Source organism: Polypterus senegalus, chromosome 12 (assembly GCF_016835505.1).
Source record: "Polypterus senegalus isolate Bchr_013 chromosome 12, ASM1683550v1, whole genome shotgun sequence".
Taxonomy (NCBI): Eukaryota; Metazoa; Chordata; class Cladistia; order Polypteriformes; family Polypteridae; genus Polypterus; species Polypterus senegalus.
The window spans coordinates 91,071,873-91,092,096 of NC_053165.1; the positions used below are offsets into that span (position 1 = coordinate 91,071,873).

General features: G+C 42.6%; 1 protein-coding gene across 5 annotated transcripts in view; it reads left to right on the forward strand.

The window, feature by feature from the left end:
- col5a3a (collagen, type V, alpha 3a) overlaps positions 1-20,224 on the forward strand; it is a 292,461-nt gene that overhangs the window by 246,434 nt on the left and 25,803 nt on the right. For all 5 annotated transcript variants that reach the window (XM_039772887.1, XM_039772888.1, XM_039772889.1 and 2 more), the window contains 7 exons: positions 7,811-7,864; positions 11,643-11,696; positions 12,615-12,668; positions 13,919-13,972; positions 16,872-16,979; positions 17,309-17,362; positions 18,924-18,977. In XM_039772887.1, the coding sequence (XP_039628821.1) occupies positions 7,811-7,864; positions 11,643-11,696; positions 12,615-12,668; positions 13,919-13,972; positions 16,872-16,979; positions 17,309-17,362; positions 18,924-18,977 (432 nt within the window). The remainder of the gene's footprint in view (positions 1-7,810; positions 7,865-11,642; positions 11,697-12,614; positions 12,669-13,918; positions 13,973-16,871; positions 16,980-17,308; positions 17,363-18,923; positions 18,978-20,224) is intronic.

A 20,224-nucleotide genomic window follows, 5' to 3' on the forward strand; every position in this document is an offset into this window, starting at 1 on the left:
GCGTCTGAACTGCGTTTTGTACCATCTGAATGCTGCATACATGCAAATAACACAAATAATTTACCAGTCTTTATAGTTTTGTTTTTGATTATCCAGCTCATTACAATGTCTAATTTCCCAATTGGCCACCCTCCACGGAAGGGAACTGTAACCCAAAATGGCGGACATAGAAGAGATGCTTTCCATCGTGCTTGTTTGGTTCCTTACCCGTATGCGTCTAAATTGCGTTTTGTACCGTTTGAATGCTGCATACATGCAAATAACACAAATAATTTACCATTCGCTATAGTTTACTTTTGATTATTTTGTGCTTATTATGGGATTTGATCCAGCTCATTACAATGTCTAATTCCCCAATTGGCCACCCTCCACAGAAGGGAACCGTAACCCAAAATAGCAGACATAGAAGAGTTGCTTTCCATCGCACTTGTTTGGTTGCTCACCCGTATGGCATCTAAATTACATTTGGTACAGTTAAAATGCACAAAAGGTAAATAGTTTACGGGTCGCTATAGATTTGAGGCATAGGTAGCATTACCATGCCTTCAACAAGTTATTTCACCGATATGCACACATGCATATTGTAGTTGAACATCCACGTCGTATGTGTTTTCAGTCTGGACGGAGATATTTTCGTAAACTGTGTAAAATGACACTAGTGTGGATGGAAATCGTTTTCATTTAAAACCGTTTTTTCTGTAAAGACATAGTGACGTGAACGTAGCCTAAGACAAATAAGAATTTGAAGAACACCATATAAAAGAACTTGTACTTTAAACGCATCTGTTTTTCAAACCCACTTAATCCAAGTCAGGATCACAGAGGGGGTTTCCCCCCAACCCCCCCGAGGTTAAGTGCAGGACAGATAGAGGTGCCAGTCCCTCGCTGGGCACACACTCATCACTCGCACCAATCCACCGAACACATGCGTCTCGGTACTTGAGCAAAAAGCTGGAATATCCAGAGGGAAAAAAAAGTGCTAACACCGCGCAGATGGTGACGAGGACGGGATTAGAAATGAATCTCCTGCAGCTGCATGGCAACTGAGGTTTGTTGTAGAAATTAATTCATTCCAATTCTGAATGCTGAACTTAGTATTTAACTTTGCTCCAATACCATCAGGTCTCTGTCTCCAGGCTGACTTTATAACAGTGATGGCTCTCTTCATGGTTCTTTTTATTATTCCTGTTAATGCAGGTGTTTTTAGGTCCTGGAGAGATTCTAAGAGAATTATAATCAGAAATGTACTAGCTAGAATACAATTGTTCCACTTAGGTAGCAGTAAGAATCCTCTCATCTCATTTTCTCTAAGCACTTTTCCTAATGAGGGTCATGATGACTGCAGGCCAAGCAGGTCAGCTCAGACTTTTCTGCCCTCCCATTCAAATTCCAACTCTACCTGGGGAACTCCCCAGACATTCCCAAGATAAGCATGTCCTGAGGTCTGCCCAGTGAGATGTACCCGGAGCAGCTCTAGGGGGACATCCTTAGGACTTCCCAAACTGGCTCTCCTTAGCGACTCAACTCTGAGGCTCTCCCGCCTCATTGAGCTCCTGAGCACTCAATCATGGAGTGGCAGTCCAGCCACTAGGTGAAGAAACCTCAATCCTGCTACTTGTACTCACACTATCATTCTTTCCGTCGTCATTATCCACACCACTTGACCACCGGTTAGAACAGGCCTGTAGATTGGATGGTTACTACCAAGAGTTTTGTCTTGAAACTCTGCTCTCACTTCACCACCATGGACCGGTATAGCGCCTGCAGGACAATGGCCTCTCCAGTTTGCTGTTCGATCTCACGTTCCCTTTACCCAGTCATTTGTGAACAAGATCCCGAAATACTTGAACTCCTCCACTAAGGGTAGCCATTTCTCCATTCCTTGGAGAGAGCAAACCACTCTTTTTTGAGAGAGAACCATGACCTCGGACTTGGAGGTGCTGATCTTCATCCTAGCCGGGTCACACTCGGTAGAAAATGGCTCGAGTGAATGGCAAAGATCACAGAAGAGGCAAAAAGTACATCATCTGTAGATGATGCAACAACACTACCCTTAGCCACCCCAACTGGACGCCCACACACATCCCTGACTGCTCTTCAATATCTTGTCCATGAAAATGGCAAACAGAAATGGTGACACAACCTTGACGGAGGCCAACACCAATAGCGAATGATTTTGACACTTTTCTCCGCTTTCCTTTCTAGTTTTTATTGTTGTGGGCACCACCATCTGATAGAGGCACTGTTTGGCCACCTGGGATGCTCAAATGAAGGTGGATGTCCCACCTCTCCACGAGGCCTTCTGCCTTCAACCCTCTAGAACAAAGCCTGGGAAAAAATGAAGAATGACTTAAAAACATTTATGCCAGGAATAATGCCCAAGGGGGTTACACCATCATATGGTCCACCTTCAAATTTCTGAAGGAGACCCCCTGCCCCCTCCCACAAAACATGAAGGGACACAGTCATATGCTTTTTTTCTTCCCCCCCCAAATGTTGTGAGACACCATTGCATACTTTTTTCCCCAAATCCACACAAGTAGGCTGGATTAATGTATTCCCACACACCCTCTAGCAGTTGTGCCAAGGAGAATGCTGAGCAACAGTAAGAAGAGTTATTAACATTAAAGGATGGAGGCATAAATCCAAAAAGGCACTGGTTTAGCTGTGGGACCGGGAAAAATGTCACTCCTGGGATGACAAGAGCAGGCCTCTAATTTCCAAAAATGATCAAAAAGATGACATTTCTGCTAAAAGGAACGTTAACAACTCCAATATTGGGCGTTCTCTTGTGGCATGGAGTGCACCTACGTGCCCAGCCTTTTGGTTTTTGGGACCCAATGCTGCTACATAAGGCCACATAATGCTGCTACCTCATTGATGCACACAAGGCCTTAAAACGTGTGGAGCTGCACCTCCATTTGGGTCCATTGCTTGCCCTGCTGCGTCCGTGTGGGCGTTCTGTCCAGACTGTTGCTCTGTCCTTCGTCCTTTTTCTCCTCTTTAATATTCTTTGCTTTACAGCAGCTGATTTCACACCTGCTCAGCGTTCTCTTTCATGTTTGATGTTGCATCTTTCTCTCCATGGCAACAAAGCAAAAATCTTTGATGCTTGTTCTTCCCTTTTAAAATTGTTTGCGGTTTGAGATCTGGATTTATGTAGAATTGATGCATGACACCTCCATTTTCTAACCCCATTTTTTGGCCGTTTCCAAAGCATTGTGGTAGCCATTAGCATCCCGTGAAGCACCCGTGGGTTCCTTCAGCTGATACATGCAGCCCATAGTAGAAGAGCAGCACTGGGAGAGAGTTTTAAGGCAACGCTGTCTCACCTACCCCAGCCCTGGTTCCCTCCACCTGGACTGCCCACTTAAGGTCAACCATAACAGCGCAAACACTACTGCTAGGAGGTGCCAGCGAGGCATGGCTGACCACACTCGTTTTACTTGTGAAGGTTCTGCTGCCAAAAATGGGGGCAAATTAGAAGAAAATATAGCAGGGGGCATTGACTTATCAATTTATGTGCCCTCAAAAAATAAAGTGCTGAAGTCAATCGCAACAGCAATGGACCATTCACTTTAAACAAAGATTTTCCATTTTACTGTTAAACAGCGATGAAGCAAAGTGGATTGAATTTGGCTTTCTGGGTATTGATTAGCAGGAAAATACTCTTTAATGCCAACCTTAAAACAGATCTCTCAATTCCAAATGTAACACACAAAATAATTGATCGCGAAAGTATTAAACCCCTTCACGCCGATATTGAGTTGACGCACCTTTGTCACCGACACTTAACATTGAGTTCGTTTTCATGGAAATTATCTGGTGGTCTTCAGTGCTGGGATAAATGGTCGAGCCCGATGGCACCACATAAAGCTGCGGCTTACTCCATTTGCCCATACAATTGCTACATTTTATTGTCTTACTCCACTGAAGAGAGGGCACACACTTTTAAAAAAAATCGAGTCTCCATAAAGCAGAACCCAGAAAGAGTAAAGCTGCCAAGTGTTCTGTCTTGCTGGCTTCTGCAATGCCATTCATGGTATGTGTGTGTGTGGGTGTGGTCACTGCTGGCACTGTGGATCACCCTCTCAATTGTCTTCTCTCTTGTCACACTTGTCCCATTTTGCCCTGTAATGTGAACTCCTTTTCTTTAAATGATCTTTACATTTTTTGGCAAGAAGGAGGGCAGTGAATCGACAAACACATGCATCAAGTAATGTGTCCAAATATTTTAATATTCAAGGTAAGGTAAACCCCCAGGTTATAATTTCTCCATTACATATACATAGCAGATCATTTTAATTATGACATATAAGCCTCTTGTGAAATGTGATTTTACCATGCACACAGTTCAGCAGTTTCTGAAATACCCAGACCAGCCTGCCTGGCACCAACAACCATGCCACGTTCTAAGCCTTTCTTCTCCATTCTGGTGCTTGGTTTGAGCTTCATCAGATCATCTTGACAAGGTCTGCAGGCCGAAGTGCCTTGAGTTGCTGCCATGTGATTGGCCAATTGTATATTTTCGTTAACAAGCAGTTGAACAGGTGTACCTAATAAAGTGGCCGGTGAGCGTATTTGGCTGACAACTTTACCCCAGATGAACTGTTAGTACTGTATTTTTTGGGTTAGTACAGCACAGGCAGATAAAGTCACTTACTTGGGGGTTTCAAAGTGTAGCCAAGGTAGGACTGGAATGAGTTTAAGGCCCATTGCCTTAGCCACTGCACCACACTGCCTGCCTGTTATAATGTACCAGACTTGAGGGAGTTGGCATGGCAATGGGCACTTATTCTCAATCAGGGCTGTGGACAGGTGTCACTCAGTTACTGGGGACTTGATTTATTTTCCCAGCGGTGGAGTTGTTTCGCAGATTACCACGTTAACTAAAGACGCTGAAACACGAGCGAGGATGTATGTAATAGCAATAAATTAAGGAAGGAAACTTGACTAAAACAGGTGGCTTTTTTAGGTGGCCCCAACAGTTTTTTTTGAGTTTTCTATACAAGTTGTTCAAAAATCTGAGAATTGGGTGATTCTAAAAAAGATGTGGAGGGTGGTCTTCACTCTTTTAGTAGACCTTTATTTGCAAGGCTGTGTGTAGCGGCCATATTCAAACCCCGAAATTGGGAGTGCTCTCCCCTAGACTGTCTCGTAAACTCAAATATGGGGATGGCCGAGTATACACAATGCCAACAAACCTGTTTTAAAAAAAGGGGCAACAAAGAACCCTAAGAGCAAAAGGAGTTGTCTAAAAGGCAACCCACACCAAACATCCCAATACACAATCCAAACAGTGAACAGAGAAAGGAAAATAAATAAATAAAAACAAATCCTGTATACTCACACACAGGGCCACTCCTGAGCTTCCTCTGCTCTCATCTAACTAGCCAGAGGGAGGGCTCAAAAGTGGTGACATCAGGGTGGCTCCGCCTCCTGGGGCTCCACCCACAATTTCACAAACTACATGACAGAACATTAATTTACATATTGATACAACAGATATAAATTCAATAATTGAAAAAAAAAAAACAATCAGTATTATAGTATATTTTATATTATATATATTTTACATACAGTTAAACTACAACATGAAGTTAAATGTTTAGTTACTAAACTCCAAAACTGTGCATTAGAAGAATGTCTAAAACAAGTTATTTATTAGTTTACTGTTATTACTACATAGTACATCATGTAGCTCTGGGCTCTCTCCTCATTTAGGATGACAGAAGCGCCCCCTTAAACTTGTTTGGATGGTTGGCATCATTGATCATTTTCCTTGCCCTGTGAGTGGCACAGAGGCTGCTGGGATTTGTAGTTTATTTAAGTAGCACTGCTGCAAGGTGCTTCACGCATTAAATGTAAGCACACCTGAAAGGATGAATAACCGTTGGAAAACAATAAAAGTATTAAATAAACAAAGATTAAACATGGCTAAATGTCTGGCTAAATTATTATTATTATTATTATTAGGACTGTAACCCTACCTAGGGTTGATTCTTGCACTGCACTCAATGCTAGTGGGATGGGCTGGTGGGTTTTTAATCACAGATCTTAATGATCAACAGTTTGTTTTGGGTGTTGCTCATCATGTTAAACAAAGGAAGATCGGTAAATAAAAGCTTCTCATTTAATCCTAGTGACGATAATGTTATAATAAAGCACAAAAATAATTTGAAGTTATAAGAGTGGTGCATTGGTTAGTGCTGCCACCTCATGCATCTAGAATCCTAGCTTTGAATCCCACACTTGTTCATTGTCTGCATGCTCTCCCTGTGTCTTTGTGGGTTTCTCCAGGTACTTTTTTGGTCTTCCTACTACAATTTTTTTAGGATGTGTTTGGATAATATCATATGGACATGCTTAGTTTAAGCAATTTGACGCCATTCTACCTTGGTGGCTCCAGTGTCCTGGGTTCAAGTCCAGCATGCAGCCATTGTCCATGTCACATATATTCTTTTGGGTATGCCAGTTTTCCTGGCCACTAGGCTAGGGTGCCCATAAGTGAACCCATCTGAAGTTGACCAATACTGGCAGTATTGCCTTACCCCCTCAGTAGCCTTGAGAATGGGATGTTACATTTAATAATGGCCGTCCAGATCATCACTGCATGTTTGTTGGTTACCAATGTCCCCCACTTTATCTACTGGTTCTTCATCTGACTGCCCACCACAGACCATCACTATGTTTCTTGGTGTTCTCTTCATTCATTCCATCCTTCTCTGAATGTACCATTTTTGTCCAGTTCAGGCCACCCAGGTCTCTCACTTTATTTCACTGTGACCCTGTCTGCGTTTTCTTGAACTGCCTCTGTCCACTTCTGAGCCCTGCGGTTCATCCATGTTTCTCCTCACTCTTGTCTGAGGGAGGCCTCCTGCCGTGAAGAGTTATTAGTGTGCCTCGTCTCTCTTGCCACTCTTATTCTGGCCGGGCAGGGGGTCTCAGTGCTTCAGACCGCTCACCGACTGCTTCCTCTATTGATTACTTCTCAGTTGTATCCAGCCTGCAGTGGCAAATTACAGCAGCCTGAAAACTCATTCGCCCCCCGTCGCTTATGGATTGCTGGGATTCTCGGTGTTTAAGGAAAGAACTCTATTCACAGTGGAAAAAAATCAGCTGCCTTTAATCGGTCTTACCAACAATAAGCATGCAGATGTGATGGGGTCATTTAGGGTGAGGAGAGACAGAGCTACTTCTGTGTGCATTGGTTATTTATTTATTTATTTTTCACATCTTTTCTTTGGAGCTGTTTGATTTGTTCCTCTTCAGTACAGACCTCATTTCCAGGTCCAGAGGCGTCTCTGCATGCTCTGTTCTAATGGAGCCGCGTGTGACGGGGTCTGTCAGCTGCCAATGTGCCTGTCAGGCGGCTAGGATTTAGAGGGACTTTCAGGGATTTTCACTTGTACTGATAGCCGCAGGCAAAAAGGGCAGCAAACCAAACTAAGTAAACAGAACTGGGAGCTGCGAGGAAGAGGTGACTTCAAGCAGCAAGACCACAAACCCCAGGGGGGCTCACGGCTGATATCTGCAGGCAGATCACTGACAGCTCTGCAAAACGGAACAGTGCCAACCTTTGAGTCCCATAACTATCTGTCTTTGTCACCAGACAAGCTCTGTCAGTCGTGTGGCCAGCGAGCTTTCATACGATTGCTTGTTCATCAGTCCTTCACCCAAAAAACTCGGGTGGGGGAAAACAAATGAAAGACGGGGGCTTCTCTGCAATTACGTCGATGGACAACACCTGAGTGCAGCTTCTTCTTTAAAATGTACACTCTACTAATGCCTTTGTCTTTTTTAATTACAGGGTCCAATTGGATTCCCAGGAGATCCTGGTCCTCCAGGGGAAGCCGGTCCAAACGTAAGCCATCATTTTTACCCTTGTCATGATTCTTGTTGCCAGCTGCCATTAAACTAAAAATGATGACATGTCAACAAATCGATCACTACACAGATAAGGCCTGGTGGTCAGCCTCCATTATAGTTCTACACTAAAGAAAAGGGGGTGGCCTCTGTCTATACTAAAGTATCTGTCTGTCTTATCCTGCCAACTATGCTAAAATTAGTATCTATCTATCTATCTATCTATCTATCTATCTATCTATCTATCTATCTATCTATCTATCTATCTATCTATCTATCTATCTTATCGTGCCTACTATGCTAAAATTAGTATCTATCTGACAATTATAAAGTCCATGCCTTTCGTTACTATTTTTTAGTATCTATCTGACAATTATAAAGTCCATGCCTTTTTATTTTTTCGTGGCCTTGTATCATCCCAGCATAAATTAATAAATAAATAAATTCATTAATTAATAATAATAAAATGAACATACATGGACTTATTCATGTCTCATCTTGACAGGTGAAGGGTCTTGTGGGGGTCCCACGGAGAGGCTATGGTCAGACTGCATAAGCAGGCTTGTGCTTCAGAGTCTGTCTTCTGTACCTGGCCATGATGCTCAGCTACTGGATGATGTGACGCCTCGTGACGAGTCTTCACATTGTGATTGTGTAAACGCAGCTCGGTTTTAATTTAATTTTAGAGTACATCTTTTTTTCTTTTTAGTTTGTTAACTTAAGAATGCTTGGATTTAGGATCCTTTAAGCGCCTTCCCCCTTTCCTTTCTAGTTATTAATGCCTGCCGACTTTATGATCTGAAAGTCTTGACAAACTCTCCCTCTTTAGGCTCACATACCCTACATCACCATCTCTGCAGATACCAGCTAAAGAATGATTGTCCCCAAATATGAAGCCTCCCAGTGGAGTGATTCTTTCCTGAAGGTCACAGATCAAGTAAACGCTTTGTTTGGAGGCCTTCAGTCTCCTGGCTAACAGCGGCCTTCGGATTGACAAAGTAAGCGGCGTGTCCCTCGAGACACCTGCCGTCCCTGGGAAATGCTTCACTTCACAGTCCGTTTAGTTTAAATCCGCACCATGCATCCATCGAGACATCCTGACGGTGACAGCTGAGGGAGGTGGCAGAATGTTCAATGCTTAACAAGAGCCCCCTGTCATCCCGGCTACAGAATTCAAGTCTGTCAGAGGCTTTAGAGCGTCACCAGGCAGATATAGACTGAGAACAATAATGGCTTTCTGCTGGGCTTTGACTCCCAAAGCCGTTCCATTCTTCACCTTTCCTCTATTTTCCCTTTTTCCTTCGTAGACGCGGAGCATACCACAGATCACTCAGGTTCATGATAGACCCCAGTGGGGCAACACAAAGGGCCACGCTCTTGTCTGCCGTGGATGGGTCTTAATTCAGGAGTGCTGGCAACAGGAGCCAGTCCAGTGATCGATGAGTAGAGAGATGTGAGAAAAAGTATGGGGACCCTTTGAAATGATGTGGGTGTCTGCATGAATTGGTCATTAAACGTGATGTGATCTTCATCGGAGTCACAAGTACACACAAACACAATAAGCTTACACTAATAACAGACACACAATTCTCATCTGTCACGTCTGTGTCTGCCTTCCAGCGTACAACTGAATGGCCGCCCTATACTACTGTTGCTAGGGAAGCTCTTTGAAACATTCCAAGTATGGATTGGCCTTGTGGGTCCCCAACCATTTCCAGATAAATATATATATATATATATATATATATATATATATATATATATATATATATATATATATATACAGTGGTACCTCGGTATACGTCCTTAATCCATTCCAGATCCTTTGACTTATACCAAACAGGATGTATAACAAATGAAGTTTTCCCATAAAAAATAACGGGAAAATGATGAATCCGTTCCCATGGAAAAAAAAAATCCTATTGTTATTGGCATATTATACATTGATGGGGTTGTATCAAATAATTTAAACACTGCTTAATACTAAAATACATAAATACAAAAGCAATTAGATGACATAAATGAAAATGTAACCTCACTTTACTTTTTAATAACGTCTTTTTTTTCACATCGTAGATACCGTCGTTCTCGACATACGGTATGCAGCAGCCATGTCCCGGATACGCATGTCGCCTTCATATTTTTCAACAATCAATTCAAATTTACGTTAAAAAACACAAAATCACGTGAAAATTCACAGATAGTTACAGCGCGTACTGACGCTCGTGGGCAGTTGTGGCTTTGTCTCGAGAGAGGTAAACAACGGAAGTATGCGGTGTTCTAGCACGTGAGTCGTATTCCAAACAAAGGTTGTATACCAAGCAAAATTTTTCACGTCCAAACAGGACCTATACCAAGTTGGACTTATTCCAGAGCGAACGTATACCAAGGTACCACTGTGTATATATATATATATATATATATATATATATATATATATATATATATATATATATATATATATATATATATATATATATATATATATATAGCAGTGAAAGGCAACCTTTTCGAGTTGCGTGCACTAAGTCCAAAACTTTTCTTTCGCGGCGCACCTGAGGGACTGCCCATAAATAAAGTCGTGACGACACAATCTATGGACAATCGCCAATAAAAAAGTTAATTTTACAAGTTTGAAAGACATTTTATTAATAAAGGAAACAAAGGATAAATCTTAAATTTAATTAATGTGAACGTTGAGATTGTTTTTCAGCACATATGAGATTGATGCGAGGATCAATTTTCGAAAGACAGACGCGCATTTCCTTGTTGATCATTTGAAGTCTCTCACGTTTCTTAGACTTCATTTCTGTAAGTGTTCCATTATCTGTTTTTCCAACATAAATTTTATTTTTAAACATTATCTTTTTGATCAACCAAAAGTTCAAAAACACTAGCAATTTTAAATATTTTACAAAAGTTTTCACAGCGCACCGGTTGCCCGACAATAATATACAGTATATCTATCTATCTATCTATCTATCTATCTATCTATCTATCTATCTATCTATCTATCTATCTTATCCCTGCCTACTATACTAAAATTAATATCTATCTATCTATCTATCTATCTATCTATCTATCTATCTATCTATCTATCTATCTATTTTATCCTGCCTACTATACTAAAATTAAATCTTATCTATCTATCTATCTATCTATCTATCTATCTATCTATCATGTATTTTATGAAGCACCTCTTCTTTTGCAGTTATCACTTTGACATGTTCCGAGCAATCTTTTGTTCCTCAGGGCTGCTGCATAAAGAGATGTTTCTTAGTTAATTTAATCTTTTAATGCAATAAAATAAGGACTTTTTACCACTGAGAGTCATCTCAGACCCCTTAACCCCAAATACAACTGCAGAAAACATAGACACAGGTTTTAAAAATGCTATTTATTCTTTCTTTCTTTCTTTCTTTCTTTCTTTTAAACTGATCTATGGCAATTCCAGAGAGTGTGCATACGCACGCTCACGAGTGAGATGCTATATTATATAAATCTTTTTTTCTGAAGGCCGTTCCTGCTCTCCCTTTACTTCCCCCTAAAGCCCCTGGTCTGTGTATGAGATCCGATCGTTTTGTTGTATGAGTGGATTGAGTGATCCCGCTGTGTCAGCCTTTTTACCTCCAAAGCTGAAGCTGAGCTGGGCTTTTCAGAACGAGTGCAAGAGCGGGGCCTGACGCACCTCCTCAGTAAATCCCACTGAAGATGAAAGCAGACCCTCAATGTCGACGTCTTCTTTCTCAGCTTCTCATATTTATGTTTCTCTGCAGGGTGTCGACGGCGGCATTGGAGAGAAAGGAGACAATGGAGACCCTGGAAATGCAGTATGTAATCCAATGAGTGTGACTTCTTTTTGTTTCATCTGTGTGCCACCCTGATGATCGGAGGTGGCATCTTGCCCCCGTGGGTGCCGTCCCCTTTTCTTTTTTGTCTTTATGTCTCTTTTGTGAGTTGTTAACCTGGTGGCACTTTGAAAGCATCACTAAAGCAGCAAATCTCTGATTCATTGTCTTCTAACAAGCTTGGCAGATCTCATCTTTGTGATTTAGCCGCTGAATGGCTTCCCGCCGTTTGGCTGGATCTGAAAGCCTTTTTCATGTGACCTGCTGCTGTAAAATGAGCAACCTGTAAATGAGTAGGGGACAGCAACAGGGGACTGGATGAGCGTGTCAGCTCTCAGTTTCTTACTCTGCTGTATTGTGATGGCAGGCTGGTCGCCTCCTTCCCTCCAGTACCGAACAATGGATGACATGGAATATCTAGTAAGACAAAAATAAGTGAATTGGAAAAGGGACTTAATATATTTTTGCAATATGGTAGAGATTGTAACAAATTAGAGGAAAACCACAAACACAAGTCCCCTCTTAGTTTGAATGAATCCCGAATGGTGTCTGATCCCCCAGACTGGATGCCATAAAAAATGTGTTTATCTCCCCCTGGTGGCCATCAAGCTCTACAGTAATATCAAGCCTAGCAGGTCCAATGCCCCACTCAGTGGGTGGTGAGCAATCTCTATTCTTGTTGTGGTCAACCATTTCAGTTTAAAGCAAAATAATATGGGGGGGAAAAAGATAAAAAAAAAGCAAAATGTGGAAGAAGTGTGAGATTGTAATTATTTTTTTCTGCACATACATAAAGTAGTAGCATTTATAAAGAACAACAGACTGAAAAAGTTGCACCTCCAAAGCGATCCAACAAGTCATTGACGCTACTTTTTTTTATTTTTTATTATTGCATTGCAGGGTCCACCTGGAGCGTCAGGAGAACCTGGACCACCTGGTGCACCAGGAAAGAGGGTAAGAGAAACTGGAAAAACCCCGTTAGGTGACCTATAGCTGAGCCAGCAGTCATCTCTAAGACAGCATTTCACTAAACAGATCTCGTGCTTTACATCTGTAGATCATCAGAACAGTGAATTAGAGTGCAACAAGAATGGGATTAACTGGCACGGCTTGGATTTATTTATTGAATTCTATAAAGCCAGGAGCTTAAGGGACAAGCCTGAGTCTGGAAATTACAATATCTGAGGCAAGAAGAAAAGGTGGCACAAGAATCAACACCTGCTTCATGTGTGCTGTAGGAAGCTGCCTTTGGAATTGTAATCTTATATTTGTCTCTTCAGGAAGGAGATCAGGGGCACACCATTGTGCCAGTCTGGATATAATGATGGGATAGTCAAATATCCATTATAATTACCTTGGTAGGCCTGGTAGTCATTAATGATAAATATTAATGTCGATGAGTCTCCTATTAATCAGCACACATATATTATAAAGGCCTGGAAAAATTAGGACAAAGTATACGAAAAGGAACACTTTTATTAGCCATCTTCCCAGGCCATCTGTCTCCACCTTAGACCTGCTACGGCTCTCCTCAGGCCAGGCCTCTATGGTTACCCCTGATTATTCTCTTCCACTACGTGGTTGCTGTCCTCTAGTGGCAAATGGTTTTCCACTGTGGATTGTGTACACTTTCTTTATTCTCTCTTTAGAACTTTAGAACATAAGAACAATCTAGACGAGAACAGGCCATTCAGTCCTATCCATTTAATTCCTTCCAAAATAACGTCAAGTCGGGTTTTGAAGGCCCCTAAAGTCTTACTGTCTACCACACTACTTGGTTGCTTATTCCAAATGTCTGTCGTTCTTTATGCAAAGAAAAACTTCCTAATGTTTGTGTGAAATTCATCCTTAACAAGTTTCCAACTGTGTCCCCGTGTTCCTGAAGAACTCATTTTAAAGTCACCGTCTCGATCCACTGGACTCATTCCCTTGATAATTATAAACACTTCTCTCATGTCTCCTCTTAATCTCCTTTTTCTTAAATTTAGGTCATCTTTACACGTAGCTTGTGGTGTCACTTTATCTGTCCCATGTCTGATGTAAGCCCTGTGTTGTTTCTGCCAGCTGGGTATCCTGTCACAAAGTATTAACTTAATTAGGAGCTCATTTGCATGCAGACCCCAAATAGCTCACGAGGTGTAAGTAGGCCACATCTACTGACCACATACAGCGAGTATTTGACCCTGCTGTTTTCTTTTCTATAGGGACCCCTTGGAGCTGCAGGAAAAGAAGGACGACAAGGCCTTAAAGGAAGCAAGGTATGGATGCCCTACCCAGGAACAGCGACCTGAGATTGCAACCCCAGGGCTCTCTAGGGGACACTGACAGTTTTTATTTTTTGTTTTGGTATAATCTCATGTGAACGATAAGGGCACTGTCGACCCCTTGAACCCTCAGACCAGACATCAGACACCAGATAAAAGTCCAATATGACTTTATTTTATAATAATAGTGTGCACCAAGCACTCTACACTCCACTATACTCATAAATAAACACAATAATAAATCAATAATCAATCTTTCTCTCCCAGACGCTTAGCCACCCTGCCTCCCAACTCGGCTCGTCTGTCTGGGATTTCCCAGAGTCCTTTATAGTCCTTGACCCGGAAGTGTTTGTCCCTCAGTCAATGTGACTTTCTGTCACTTCCAGGTCAGGTAAAAACTCCTTTTCTTCATCCCGGAAGCACGTCATTTCTTCTGTCCATGTGACTGGGGTGTAGGGAAAATAGTCCCTGGGCCTCCTGGCGGCCCCCATGGTATCCAGCAGGGATGTGCATTAAAAGTCCACTGCTGGCATTCGGGGCTTCTCCATGCTGCAAGGAGGGCTCCATCTGGCGGCCTGGGGGTATTGGCCGGGATAAACGGCCGGCCATGTACCACACTCAGTACAGCAGAAATGAACCCAAGTTATATGGGCTAATCTGTAAACATTCGTCAGACCTCTAGAGTCAGTAATGTGAGTCAGAAGAAGCAGAATGGCAAAGGCCACACAAGCACCTAAATTCAAAGTCAAAAAAGAATACAAGTTCAGAATCCCTCGATTCACTTATACGCCACATGGGTATTTGTTTTTACTAAACATCTTTATTGTGTAAAGTTCGACGCCTCCTCAGCACAAACATCTTCTCACATATAACTGGCCATCATACAGTTGTGCTTGAAAGTTTGTGAACCCTTTAGAATTTTCTATATTTCTGCTTAAATGTGACCTAAAACATCATCAGATTTTCACTCAAGTCCTAAAAGTAGATAAAGAGAAACCAGTTAAACAAATGAGACAAAAATATTATACATGTACTTGGTTAACCTGGTGGCACTTTGAAAGCATCACTAAAGCAGCAAATCTCTGACTCATTGTCTTCTAACAAGCTTGGCAGATCTCATCTTTGTGATTTTAGCCGCTGAATGGCTTCCCGCCGTTTGGCTGGATCTGAAAGCCTTTTTCATGTGACCTGCTGCTGTAAAATGAGCAACCTGTAAATGAGTAGGGGACAGCAACAGGGGACTGGATGAGCATGTCAGCTCTCGGTTTCATACTTTGCTGTATTGTGATGGCATGCTGGTTGCCTCCTTCCCTCCAATACCGATAATAATAATGGATGACATGGAATATCTAGTAAGACAAAAATAAGTGAATTGGAAAAGGGACTTAATATATTTTTGCAATATGGTAGAGATTGTAACAAATTAGAGGAAAACCTCTACTTGGTCATTTATTTATTAAGGAAAATGATCGAATATTACATATTTGTGAGTAATAAAAGTATGTCAACGTTTGCTTCAGTATCTGGTGTGACCTCCCTTTGCAGCAATAACTGCAACTAAACGTTTCTGGTAACTTCTGATCATTCCTGCACACCGGCTTGGAGGAATTTGAGCCCATTCCTCCGTACAGAACAGCTTCAACTCTGGGATGTTGGTGGGTTTCCTCACATGAACTGCTCGCTTCAGGTCCTTCCACAACATTTCGATTGGATTAAGGTCAGGACTTTGACTTGGCCATTCCAAAACATTCACTTTATTCTTCTTTAACCATTCTTTGGTAGAACGACTTGTGTGCTTAGGGTCGTTGTCTTGCTGCATGACCCACCTTCTCTTGAGATTCAGTTCATGGACAGATGTCCTGACATTTTCCTTTAGAATTCTCTGATATCATTCAGAATTCATTGTTCCATCAATGAAGGCAAGCCGTCCTGGCCCAGATGCAGCAAAACAGGCCCAAACCATGATACTACCACCACCATGTTTCACAGATGGGATGAGGTTCTTATGCTGGAATGCAGTGTTTTCCTTTCTCCAAACATAACGCTTTTCATTTAAACCAAAAAGTTCTATTTTGGTCTCATCCGTCCACAAAACATTCTTCCAATAGTCTTCTGGTTTGTCCACGTGATCTTTAGCAAACTGAAGACGAGCAGCAATGTTTTTTTGGAGAGCAGTGGCTTTCTCCTTGCAACCCTGCCATGCACGCCATTGTTGTTCAGTGTTCTCCTGATGGTGGACTCATGAACATTAGCCAATGTGAGAGAGAGGCCTTCAGTTGCTTAGAAGTTACCCTGGGGTCCTTTGCGACCTCGCCCACTGTTACACGCCTTGCTCTTGGAGTGATCTTTGTTGGTCGACCACTCCTGGGGAGGGTAACAGTGGTCTTGAATTTCCTCCATTTGTACACAATCTGTCTGACTGTGGATTGGTGGAGTCCAAACTCTTTAGAGATGGTTTGGTAACCTTTTCCAGCCTGATGAGCATCAACAACTCTTTTTGTGAGGTCCTCAGAAATCTCCTTTGTTGGTGCCATGATACACTTCCACAAACATGTGTTGTGAAGAGCAGACTTTGATAGATCCTGTTCTTTAAATAACACAGGGTGCCCACTCACACCTGATTGGCATCCCATTGATTGAAAACACCGGACTCGAATTTCACCAACTGCTAATCCTAGAGGTTCACATACTTTTGCCACTCAAAAATATGTAATATTCGATCATTTTCCTCAATAAATAAATTTGACATCACAGATTGATGGCCGCCTTGGGTTATTGGAAACAATGGGAAGATGATGCTGAACAAATAAAGAAAGAAATTTGAGAAAAAAAAGCTCAAAACACCTGAAGGACCTGACACTTAGGACTTGACTGGGTTTTCATCTTTTGACAGGGAGAAAAAGGACCAGATGGGCCAACTGGAAAGACAGGTCCTGTTGGAGCACAAGGACACCCAGGAAAGCCTGGCCCAGAGGCACTTCGCGGCATTCCGGGTCCTGCTGTGAGTATGACGACCAGAATGGCTTTATTTTGAACAGTGACGTGAGGTTTGGGGATCGGAGAGGTAACGGTGATTTGATGGGGGGAGGTAGGTTGGAGATTCAGGGCAAAGGGACAACCAACTCATAAGTAACCTTCATGGTTAAATAGATGCCCACTCTGAACAGTCCCTAACATCAGATGGTACGAGTTCCCAACAACAGAGTAAGAAAAGTGATCATAAATGTGAGGTGGAATGACACAACTGGGCACTTTGTGACAGTGTATCTTCAACCATGGTGTAGAAAATGGTCTCTTTGGAGATTAAAAAGTTTATGTTGTGTTTTCCAGGGGGAGCAGGGCCTCAGTGGACCACCTGGGCAGTCTGGGCCTCCAGGACCAATGGTAAGCATGCTGTCTTTTACCATTCAAACATTATGAATGTTGGACTCTAATCTGGGGTCTTATGGCCTGTCGTGTGGTGGCTCAGGCCTGATTTAAGTAATCCGAGTGAATGTCCGTTCTGAGTGATCAGATCCATCCTCTAGTTAGGCATTTCAGTGCTGATGCAGTGAGATTTTCCTGGATGGCAACGGGCACAAGAGGTCAATGAATTGTTTGAAGACAATGCCAGTGATGGAGCCTGTTCTAGTCATCAGATATCATCCCAGCTGCCTGTGTCTGGAGATTCTGGAATGGCAATCATCATCATGAAAATCCCAATTTCCCATTGAAGAATGCCACTGGAACTCTCCAAAACACTTCTAGCCCTCCATGCCAAGATACGCTGGAACTATCCTTGAAGTTGATGGTGGTGAAACACCCAGTAGGTGTTTCCTTAAATTGGTTAGTCACCTGTAAGAATTGTAGACATTGCTGTAAAAGAATGTCTCCAGGGTAATAAACTGGTACAAGAATTCCAAATATGATATATCATCAGACAAAAAGACATGGAAGTGAACACCACAGAGAGAAGCACCAGTCAAGTCACATCAGTCAAATTGGTCAATGTTGGGAAATGATGTCTGTCTGGTTAGCTTGCCCACTTCCTTGCCCCCTACAACCAAACCCTCTAATATATCTCCTTGCCAGCTATCTTGCCTGTCAATTCTCGACTCAGAGACCCTCTGCTAAGAAAGCACTTTCGGATCCACCAAGGACTGATTTTACAACCAATCGTGGGGGTGAGGGACAAAAGGCCAGAGTGACCTCTGGTGGACAGTCAGAGAATTGCAGGCGCGCAAGGTTGCTTTTCGGATAATTAATAACAATAATAACAATAATTCTTTACATTTATATAGCGCTTTTCCCACAACTCAAAGGGCTTCCACATCAACCACCACTAATTTGTAGCAGCCACCTGGATGCTGTGACGGCAGCCATTTTTACTCCCATACACTCACCACACATTAGTTATTAGGTAGAGAAGTGGTGAGAGAGAGCCAATTAGGGATGGGGATGATTAGGGGGCCAGAATGACCAGCCTGGTGGGGAGTGTAGCCAGGACATCAAGATACACCCTACTCTTTAGAAAGGGTGCCCAAGGGTCTTTTATGACCACAGAGAGTCAGGACCTCGGCTTTATATCTTATCTGAAGGACGGCGCCATTTTTACTGCATGGTTTCCCCATCACTGCACTGGGACATTGGAACCCACATTCAGACCTCCTGGTAAGTACCCCCTGCTGGGCTCATCAACACCTCTTCCAGCAGCACCTCTTGCTTTTCCTGGGTGGTCTTCCATCAAAGTCCTTGCCGGGCCTGACCATGCTTAGCTTCAGGTGGACGACCCCTTCTGAAGTGCAGGTGGGGTTGCTGCTAGCAAGTGCCAGGACCTCCCTGTTAATGACATCTGCCAATTTTACGTTTCTTTGACATCCAGCCTGGTACGATCATAGTTACCTACATGGGGTTATTTTATTAAATGAGAACCCATGATGAATGAAACACTCTCTTTCATTTTTAGGGTCCTTCCGGCCTACCTGGTTTGAAAGGTGATCCTGGCAGAAAAGGAGACAAGGTGGGTCTACATGAATTATCTCAGCTGACTGTATTCTGATTTCATTACAGTTTTGGTACTCTGAGGAAATTTGTCTGGAAAGCTTAATTTTCAGTGCGACACCTCAAACAGAGCAAACTGTACATGTTTGGAATGTGAAAAACTCCAATTTAATAAGCACTGATGAATTCTCAAACACCAGCCAAGTTATGCACTCTCAGCAGCCGCCTAGGCAAACCTCTACCACACCAGCTTGACGTTGTACCAGGTGACTTAAACGTGTCAGGGTTCAGCCAGCATTGTCCCCCTTGCTGCTGTTCAAAGTTGTGCCCCTTGTTTGTTTTGTTTCATTTTATACCATTTGTTCATATTATTGTATTGTATCAGATGTTGCTTGTCAAGTTTCGACTGCCCTGTCTTGACAGAATTTATATTGACCTGAGCTTCTCTACTACTCCATGTGGTGCTGCAATTTGTCTCATATCTCTGAATTTGCATTTACTTGAGCCCTCTTACACTTCATGTTAGAGCTGGTTTTATTTTTACCAATTATTTTAATTGTTGGGCGGCACGGTGGCACAGTGGGTAGCGCTGCTGCCTCGCAGTTAGGAGACCTGGGTTCGCTTCCCGGGTCCTCCCTGCGTGGACTTTGCATGTTCTCCCCGTGTCTGCGTGGGTTTCCTCCCACAGTCCAAAGACATGCAGGTTAGGTACATTGCCGATCCTAAATTGTCCCTAGTGTGTGCTTGGTGTGTGTGTGTGTGTGTGTGTGTGTGTGTGCACCCTGCGGTGGGCTGGCGCCCTGCCCGGGGTTTGTTTCCTGCCTTGCACCCTATGTTGGCTGGCAGACCCCCCCATGACCCTGTAGTTAGGATATAGCGGGTTGGATAATGGATGGATTTTAATTGTTATAATCCGTTTTATCCTCGTGAATTTGTATTTACTCAACTCACCCTACATTTTTTGAAAGTACTAATTTTAGTATTATTAATTTATTTTCAATAGCGAACTGTGATTTTATACGGGGGTTCGATAAGATCAAATAGTTAGAATGGCTGAGTGTTCATCAGGTTTGACTACACTGTCCTGTCAGAATTTGTGTTTCCCTGAGCATCTCTGTTACTCCATGTGGTGCTACGATTTCTCACATATTCCTGAATTGGTATTTACTTGAGTTGCCCTTCAGTTCATGTTGGTGTTGGTTTTAGTTTCAGCGATTTTTACAGATATTTGATACAGTGATCGATACAGTCAAATCTACAGGACAT